Source organism: Schistosoma mansoni (assembly GCF_000237925.1).
Source record: "Schistosoma mansoni, WGS project CABG00000000 data, supercontig 0182, strain Puerto Rico, whole genome shotgun sequence".
Taxonomy (NCBI): domain Eukaryota; kingdom Metazoa; phylum Platyhelminthes; class Trematoda; order Strigeidida; family Schistosomatidae; genus Schistosoma; species Schistosoma mansoni.
Genome location: NW_017386066.1, coordinates 27,205 through 37,860, shown reverse-complemented (window position 1 = coordinate 37,860; position 10,656 = coordinate 27,205). Strand labels below are relative to the sequence as shown.

The 10,656-nt window shown below is 34.6% G+C and overlaps 1 protein-coding gene across 1 annotated transcript in view; it reads left to right on the top strand.

The window, feature by feature from the left end:
* Positions 1–228: 228 nt before the first annotated feature.
* The window catches only part of Smp_199030 (hypothetical protein), a gene marked incomplete at both ends in the record, with an annotated part of 31,735 nt that continues 21,307 nt past the window's right edge, over positions 229–10,656 (top strand). Inside the window, one exon of the mRNA XM_018794865.1 lies at positions 229–450. Within this exon, the coding sequence (XP_018647003.1) occupies positions 229–450 (222 nt within the window). The remainder of the gene's footprint in view (positions 451–10,656) is intronic.

Sequence of the window (10,656 nt, the reverse complement as noted above, 5' to 3'; positions counted from 1 at the left end):
TTTTCTTAATATTCTGCAGTCCCTAACGTCAAACATCATTGTTATGTGGCCTCCGAAGTATTTCTTATCAACGTTTACCAGGATTTATATAAAAACAGTTTCACATGATAAATAAGAGCAAATTTACATGAATTTACTATATGATACATATAGACCAGCACTGAATACCTAATTGTGTAAAGCCTGTTATACACTGTCTCAATATTTTGATTTTAGCTGAAGAACGTTATGTCGGAGAAATACCCCGGGTTAGGTGAAGTAATGGAGAACTGTTCGTTCGATGTGCCTAAAGAGTCTATCACCATGGATATTAAATACGAAGAACTAATGAAAATAGGGTATTGCTGTGTAGGGTATAACATATATAAAAGAATACACAGTTCAATCGTTGAATTAATGAAAAAGAAAAGCAACGGTGAGTATTTATGCGAAAAAGTGATAAAAAAACAAGTAAATCCAAAATAATTCCGAAATCGTATAGTCTCAAATATTTCATTGTCGGTTTGCTTCCCCGTGTCCTTTTGTGATTTAGGTGATAAGGTGAACGTGAAAGACACAACTGTCAACGACAAAACCTCTCACGATATGTTACCTCGACTTATGATTTTGCTCACTCAATCATACACTCACTCACACACACACTACATCAATCAATCGATTACTCACTCTCTCTTTTTCTACCATTTGAAGTTGAGGATGTTGAGACATGTGAAATTTTATCTTTACACGATCAGTGAATAACTTTTCAGATATCAGTCTCAACTGATGAGTAGAAAAATTAGATTTTCTGACGTTCGACTTTATTAACTTTTAACGGGATGTTATACAAGCAAACTAACGGTGTAGCAATGGGATCTCCCAACTGTAGCCAACCCGTTTATTGCACACATAGAATCAAATATCTTCGCCAGCGATATTCGACCATAAATTTGTCTTAGATATATAGATGATACATTTTTATGATAAAGAAAAGACTCATCTAAGATCGTCTTCAAAAGGATAGATACACTTTCATCTTACATCAAATTCATGAATCCGAATGAATATGAACATAATGAGCTACCATTCTTAGGTTGCTTAGTGGAAAGAAGACTAAATGTGATTCTAAATCTATCAATCTACCGAAAGCCTACACACTGTAATCGCTATATTGACTTACATTCAGAACACCCTTTCAGTACTAAGATCTCGCCAGCCTGAAATCTTTTTAGAGGAGTCAATAAGATCATCACATCAGAAGGGGACAAACGAAAAGAACAAAAAACTTTAATTAGTATCTTACTATTTAATAATTTTCCTATGAAGATTATTAGGAGTATATTAAAACAAGACGGTTCAGTGAGTAATAATAACAATATTAATAATGATAATAATAACAATAATTCGAATGAAATGCCCTGGATTGGTACCGCAGTTTTACCATACCGTCTTGGCACAACAGAAGAACTCTAAACAATCTTAAAACAACACAGAATTAAAGTATATTACAAAACAACGAACACACTTTGAAATACTTCAGTTCGATTAAAAGAAAAAATCCCATTGATGTCTACACAGAACTGCGTTTACAAATTAGGTTGTGTCGATTGTGATGCCTTCTATTTTGGAGAGTCATCTCGAGAAATCTTGACTTGTGCCAAAGGTACACAAAGAAATCTCCTAATAATCCTGTACAACTGGATAGACTTCAAATTAAATCGGCAATAGCAGCTCATGTCATTTTCAACAATCATCAAATTGATTTCAAAAATATCAAAATATTAATAAAAGGCTTTTCCAATTACAAAGAAAGGATAGTAGCTCAAGCGTTCCATATAATGCATAATCCTACTTCTGTCAATAGAAAAGAAGGTCTGTTCATACATCCTACTTGGACTATCTATCCTAGCCACCTAGTTTGATATTATTTACAATTCACACTACTACCTTACAAATTGAACTCTGTCCTTTCTCACCATAAAAGTCACACAAGTTTCATCCTTAACAGTGCACATATACACACGCACAAATTTACACACATGTCGCTTATGAATCACCTTGACCGAAATGACATGGTATTTATTTATTCAGACCTGTTTTTTGATCGATCGCTTAATATTCCAATTGCTCCGCTGTACTATTTCAACTACGGTTAATTTTGATTTGATTATTTATTCTCTGAAGAAGTGACTTAAACTGAGTCACGAAAAGTCAGAAAATCTCAATGTTCTACTCATTAGGATATTGCAAATATAGAATTTATACATAACAATCTACCGAATGCTCAATTCATTCGAAATTATCAAATCAAAACCTGATAATGATACACATCTGTCTCAACTCTTTCATTGTCCTATTGAACTTACTCTGTCGGTCCGTTTCCCGATGTCCTTCTGTCATTTAGGTTGGAATGCGAACATAAAGACCGGAACAAGTGAACCCTCAACAACAACTGTCAAAGACGAAAACTCTCACGGTATGTTACCTTGACTGATGATTTCATTCACTCTCTCTCTCTATCACTGATTTGTAAATTAGGGATGTTGTGACTTGTCAATTTTTATCTTCACTTGTATCTTTGTTTTCTGCAATATTGTTGATAACTTTTTGTCGTTGTTCTGACTAATCGGCATTCATTTTTGCTTATCAATGTGTCACTGACTTCCTCAAAACTTTGCACAATTTCACATTGTGTTATCTAGTGTACCTGCCCTATGGTTCATGTTGTCTGTCGTCGTGTTTTGCGATAATCCATGGTCACTTTACTTCCCTATCTAAATTAGGTCTTGCTCACATTTTCATTGAATTTATATTCAAGGTTTGCCGTCAATAATACGAATATCTGAACTGAAAAATTTGAAAGTGAACTATACAGGTAACATTCTCAATTGATTATATTGGAGTAACTCCTGTTCATGTTATAATGAGAATATTCGAGCACATTTTTGTACTTGCGATTTGTCATCTGTATGTGTCATGATTGGAATTACGTAGAGGTAGTGAACACAAGTCGCACATATGCGAATAATACCGATGAAACTTCAACATCTGTCAGTTGCATTACTTCGCAGCCGGTTTTCCTTATTTCTATCGACCTGTTGACCATGTTCCTTGAGTGTGTTCACTGATAGCTGCTGAAGTATGTGATGATGGCGTTGCCTGTGGAAACAGTAGACAAAAGCGTAATTAAAATGTATCGAACAGTCAAATCAACTACTTTAAAATCCTTGGACAAGATGCAAATTAAGTACGCCACCTAGTTGTTTCTTTTTCCTAAAGTAGAAGTTCAATTATGCCACATATTTGTTTCGGCAAAAACAAACAAACATTGTGATAGCCATTTGCTATAGCTTTGTTTAGAGTTTACTTACATTAATTTATCACTTCAAGTTTTATAACCATGAATCATTTGCAGTTATCACTGTTCAATATTACTTAACTGTTTATCAAAATTCAGGTCACTGTATTTATGCTTCATTTTCTCCTGGTAAGTTGTGACATGTGTCGTTTACTGCATGTATGCATCGTTGAGTTGAACTGTCGTGTATTAATCATTTGTGAGTGGTGACATCATCGGCAATCGTATATCATCATGTCATATTACTCACTATTACTCCTTGTTATTCCCAACATTCCGTTTGTTATGGCAAATAATTTTGGTGCCCAGTTGCACTAAACTTGTTAACAGAAGTTGTTTACGTTATGAATAGGTTATTCAGTACAACGTGAACAACTTTACATTCCAGAAATATGATTTTGCATCATTGATTACCTAGACTGAGCGAATGTTAAGAATGCCACTCAGTGTGTGTTAAAAGTCGCCTTACAAGTTCGACCATAGAATCAAGGGAATACTTAATGGATATCATCTCTGTGAAAGTATTGTGTGTGCGGAAACAACTGGCACCCACAACATGGCATACTGGATTGGTGTGAACTCGAAATAACATAAACACAATAAGCAGTAGAAATACCTCACCCATGTGATATCTGTAGCGTGGAACCAGCACACCAGCCACAAATACCTTAGCATAACTAGTAACGATATGCGAAATCTTCGGATCGGAATCAGGTTCACTCTACAATTGGAATATACAGACTCCCCTAATTCATAACGACGAGACTACGTGGCGTCGATTTTTAATATACAAACAGAATAACCCGTTTTAGACGTCAACTGATTAACGTTTCAAATAAAACCTGCTACCGATTAGTAATATTAATGACTTGCTCTAAGTGAACCACTCACTTGCTGAGGCTATACTCATAATCAGTAAGAATGGACTGACAGTTTGTCATGTCCATTTCAAGGTCGTCTCAATAACTCGCTTTCACAGCAAACGCTATCAAATCGAATCGACAATACTGAGACTGTTAATAAACGTGGTGTATACTGACGTATGCTATCAACGTAATTCGAATATGTGACGACCGTTACTGGGTCCAACGCTGTTCTTTTCCCTAAAATCACGAACCATATTGAGGAAACATGTATCAATTTGCTGACTGGCAAGTCAGGGTTTAAACAGTCGATAGACTGTGCAAATGGTTATCGGTTGAGGTGACCTCATTAAAACAACAATACAGAAAGAGGGATTATGCATGTCAAGAAAATTGTTACGGCTATAGTTGCATTCCATGATTTCCACTGCTCATTTCATTTACGAATTAACAGATTGGTCAGATAAAAAGTGATAAGTGAGTACTGTTTCATTATGTTGTAGTTAAGTTTTAATAAATATCTGTTCTTGTGAACTCATTAGTAGCTTCAATTATCATTGACATTTGGTCGTAAATAAACAGTTTATTTAATCATGACTATGTATTGTGGCAGTCACCGTTCACAAAATGCCTCCACTTTCTATTCACAGATTGTGGATTACTGTTGCTTCGTTGCTGGTTGTTGGATGAGTAAGGTTTGACCAAAATGTTTTGCAAGCATTCATGAAAATGTGTTCAGTTTGTATGTGATCAATATTCAGTCATTGACATCAATGATTCCTGTGCAAATTAATACTTGTTCCAGAATAGTTGCACAAAGCTTCCCTCATGTGATAGTTAGGAGTATTTTAATTAAAGTATAAACTAGGAATCCCAGAAACAACACAATTCAACCAAGAAGTACTATTTGAACACAGACGAATGTATTATATCTGAAATTAGAAATCAAGCAGTCATCAAGTACAAAGAAATCTTTCGTTGATATAAACACCACACATCAACATGTATACAATTATTCGAATGATTATAGTGAGGTAGAATACTTATGGTAGTGCTGCTCAGTTTGTGATAAGACACGGTTGTAGTCGAACAATGAAACAAAGTTGACAAGTTAACCTTGAATTATTCGTCATCACATCTCTTGACCAGAATACTGACTTTCATTTATAAAATTTACACACTCCTTTTTGTTATGGTTTACATAATTTTTCCAGGATAGCGTTTTTTAGCGCAATGGTTTTCTGCGGGATTGGGTCACTAAATCCATGCCCAGCCCTCCTCCTTTATGCGGCCTCGGGACCGGTAGTGGCCCCCGGAGGGGATGCGGGCGGAGTTATATGCTACATTATTACACATTTCATATTGGGTTATTATTACAATTCAAAAGCATATTAATATTCACATCTGTGAAAACGAATGTTTTCATGAAAATTATTCCGTGTCTGAAATACTATCAAGAATGATCAAATATTTCATATACTTTTCTTTCAGATGACCAGTTTTCTAACCTCGTCGACAGCACCATCATCATCAGATAAGAATAGCAATAATGTATACTGAAACATTTTTATCCAATTTAGTATGTAGTGAACTTAACAATATTCTAGAATTACATTCTATTGTTCTAACACACAATACATGGAATATGGTAATTAACGTCTTGACATTTTCTTATTTACACGACGTTTGAAAAGGAAACGATGAATATTTGTTTTCAGTGAATGATATCAATAATTACTATAACAATGCATTGGAGTTAGATACATAGATAAACTGGAATTGGCTTTAGGGTGGCTTGTTAGTGGAGATAATTTATTGTGAAGATATTTCACGTGTGATGACTGAGTTTCGTGGGTTTGTTCACTGGAAATCTTTGAGTTGGATGTACTGAGTGGTTGTTCACCTGTACAACAAAATAAGGGATCTTATTCAAATTGGCCAGTATTACATCACCCGATGGTCGAAAAGCATGAATATCCCACGTTTATTTATTTATATTATGTATATTTTACGAAACACCTGTGGTTAAAACTAATCACACACTAGTTGATGGCTTCATAAAATGTTTCCCAAATACAGTATGTTTCTCAATTAGTGCGAAACGTCTTGTAGGTGATTGCAAGCTTTCCTTTGCTTTTCATTACTTCCCCTGATTTGGACCAGATTTTTTACAATGATGTTTAATAATTATACCTCTTCATAGCTGGTCAGTTATGAGTTCATGATGTCGATGATCCTCTCCATTCACTGTATAACTATCCGTTCGCTGACTTGTGAAGATGTTTCTGTATCTGGTGAGTAGTGAGTGAGTAGTAGTAGTGAGTAGTTCTTAATGAACTTTAGTAAATAATTGCATTTTCGAAAACACAAATGCTGCGTACTGTTCAGCTCTTTTCCATTCTCTCTACTTATTCTCTATTCATACATCACATGTTTTCTGTATTGTCTTATGCCACTTGGCGATATTTGGCGTCCGACACAGTTATAATGATTTCTGCGCGTATTATGTGACGTACGTTTGTTTGTTGAAATAATTTTTGATGTATTTTTTTCGTCAACTAGAAACATTTACATAAATGGCTACTAACTTCGCTTCCCTCGAAGCTTATTATAGTCGTTTTCAGAATTCCTGAATTTTTCGGATTTCTGCTTAAACGTGAATGGTTCAGTTTTTGAGTTCTCTGAGTTAGTATTTTGATTGATAGTGTTACATATGAAACTTTCCAAAAGATTAACACAATATTAAGAAATTAGTAAATAATTAATTATTAACAGCCTTACTCCAATATGATCGACCACCGTAACTTTAATGTTTATTAAGTAAAAAGCAACTATGCAACTCAGAGTGGGATTTTGTATTAAAGCGATTCCAATCACTCGGTAGACTTACAAGTTACGTTTACAGCCCGTCTGTACCGACGTCTTGAAATCTCAACACAACCAAGTCAAAAATACTTTCGAACTTAAAGTCAGAATCTGACATGCAAACCAGATGAAATAAGATTTGTTGTAAAAGACAAACAATAGGCTTGTATCTTGACTGGAATAACATTGCTTTGTGAAAAGTTTTCCATTGTGCGAGCTTTAAAATGTGACCCTTAGAAAATTGGTAATGTGATGAAATTTGTCTGTCGTTGTCTCGAACATTCATCAGGTAAATATGGATATATGTAATTCACAAAGTTGGAAACTAACTCCATTATGTGCCGGCTCAGTGGTAGCTTGTTTGAAAGTTTGTGTTCTCTTTACGGTATGTGATATGATAGACCTTTCAGCGTTTCCAAGCTTATGACATATTATTAAACCCGACGCTATCGTTTTTGATAAAATCGTTGATGCCTTAGAACAACCAAATATCAAAATTCCGGTTTAAAACAATACAAAATTTTCCGCTCATGAAGTGGAATCTAGCAATTCTGCTTCAAAATATCTTATAGCTTTTAGGAAACGGAGCTTCGTTTTGTAAGAGAAGGGCTGACGTGAAGTCATCTTCTTTTTTTGGAGTCTTCAGTAACCATCGGGGGTAGGGCTTTCAAACTATTTAAGAAAAAATCTAGAGAAAGTTGATGTTGACCTGTGCCTTTTGAGCACAATACATACCTTTTTCAAAAGTAGTCTATGAATCAAGACTCCAGTAGGGCAAAGCTGATCGTATTCAGCAGATTTTACTAGTTGCAAACGTTGATGAATTGAACTGCCCAAATAATGTGAAGGTTCTCCCATTGTATAACCAATTTATAAATCTAAACAATGTAAGAAAACATGAAGGATGCAGGAGTAGAATGATTGGTGACCAACAGTATTCCCATTCTTTAGGACAGTATGTTAGATGTTCAAACGCAAACAAAAACACACTTACCTATTGTAGTTCTGGTTACATGAAAACCTGTTAAAACATTAATATATAAATTAAAGGGTAAAGTAGATAATACTTGACAATCAGCTTTACATGTTGAACGGAAGTTGGACGTGTACAATTTATTGTGCATGCTAACTAGTTTAGAAATTGATCGATCGTAAGCGAGCTCGAGATTGTTGAATTCCAGTGCCGTGTGCACGTTCGTGTAATCACATTACTGACTTGTCTCATACCAGAAAGCAATGGCCAATCGATGCATTCAGCTCGTTTGTAATCTCCCAGAATATTTCAGCTGTTCATGCAAACAGTGAAAATAATACAGTGTCCACAAACTGTCATGAGGTCATGTAACTAGAATGAAAATGTAATTCATTAGTCACATATGATGATCTGAAATAATATGTGTGTTCAAAAGCATGAATATACATTCATTTGATTGCACATCTAATAAACTAGCTCCACTTCAACACCAGTGTAGAGTTACGACAAGCAACTAATTGATAAGAAATAATTTTTAGGCTCAACCTGTAATCTGAAATTATAAATCTGCTTACACTCTTCATGCAACTGATGATCCTTACAGAAGCTAATAATATTGGTTAAGGATCGTTTCGCTTCAAAATCTATTCATGAGATTCGAATTTTGAATCATCAGATTTAACTTAGTGACTTACAGTTATCATACTGATTGTTAAGTATGACTGGCATAAGTTAGATTTCGTTCTCTAGCAGTAATTATATGACAAGAATTTTAAAGATTGATAACTGAAGTTAAATAAGATCATGAGTATAGAGTTTTCCCACTAATAACCTAACACTGTTACTGAAATAGTGAATGGAATGCGAAAATCATTCCCACAATTTGAACTTCATTCTGAAAATTTTAGAATGAGACAAAGCATTCAGTGCAACTAGAATAAGAAGTAAATTATCCGAATCGGATATTCGTAGGTATTCAATCTGTCATTATCATTTCGTCAGAAATGCTTACTGAATTCAATTTTAACAAGCCAATCACAGTATCCTTTGGGAAAAATATGTAACCAGAGTTTGTGAAGCTTCAGTATTCAGCACAATTTTATAGAGATATCAAGTGGATCTAGTTAAGTTTCTGATAAGCATTTTTGCTTGAATAAATTAGGTTCTGTTCAATTGCAATATACTTGGTGGACTTGAAGTTTATTCGAATAGTTTGTGAGATATCAAATAAAAATCTCTTTGATTTATTCAGAATGTGGCAAGAATGTATGCAATTACTTCTATTTTAGTTAAACAATTATTTACACATTTAAATGTCATATTTAATTTAAATAAGGTTAATTGTGTACAGTGTCGTTTATAAGAATGTTTTTGATAAGTACCCGTAAACAGTTTTCCGGTTTTCAATTGTCTACTGACATTGTTTTAATCGATCAATGAAAATAACCGACGCGCTGAAACTAGTTTCAAATGATCCAATTGTTTGAATAAACAGTATCAAAGAAGAACATTTTGATCTTTTTCTATACTATTCCTTTACTTCTATACAAATAACATCACTTTCTTGAAGTGCATTATTTCAAGTACTGTTGACCAGAAATGACGTGTTTATTGATTATGATGCATAGTTTTGGTTGAATGATTGGTATAGGTTGAAACAAAAACGGATTCTATCCCGATCTTTTCAACTACTTGCAAACAGCTGTCGGCTAGTTAAACCGTCTCCAACTAGTAAGAGACATTTTGATAAAATCTATATCGTCATAGATAAATCAGTGCTTCAATACTCGTAGATCCACTCGTGAAATTTTTAAAAGTAGGTGATATAGAATTTTATTAGGTAGATGAGATGAAAAGTCTGCAGTAATGACGTTTACAACAAGATTGATAGTCGGTTACCTATTAATTCAAATATAAACACATTAACAACTGTGCTACTGAGACTGGATTACCATCAAAGTTTTCAATTTGCGTAATGTTCACTCGCTAAAACAATCCATCATCTCATTATTGATATTCAGGCTTTTCATCAGAGTCTTATCAAATGAAGTCGGTAGAAAGATAGGTGGATGCACGTTTAATGAGTTTTAAACATTCTAAATCGACGGTGTCCGTCGTAGATGTGATGTATCCACTTGGTCAACTGTCATCATCAGATAAAAACACGTTACATTGTGAAAATGCTTACCTCAACTACCTGTCACATTTGAAATTCTCCCAGTCCCCTATCTCTGCACACGGCTGAATATGTTTTTCTTTTCACTAGTTTTCATTAATGTGTAAGTTAATTGGATTATCTCAATTGGAAATCAAAATATATGTAATAATATTGGCGGAAGAAAGGAAGTACAATGGAGAGCAAGGCGATTTAGACTTCGCAGACAAACTAACTTATCTACCTCATAAACATGAACAAATGCAGATGAAGATAACCAGTGTAGCAGCAGCCTCTGAGTCAGTAGGCCTCAACACACACAGGGAAAAAAGCAAGATCCTCAAATACAACACGGAGATCATCAACCAAATACCATTTGATATGAGTTTTGGAAAAGGTGAAAAATCTCATCGGCCTCGACAGCATCATTAATGAACAAGAAGGATCTGATGCAGACGGAAAA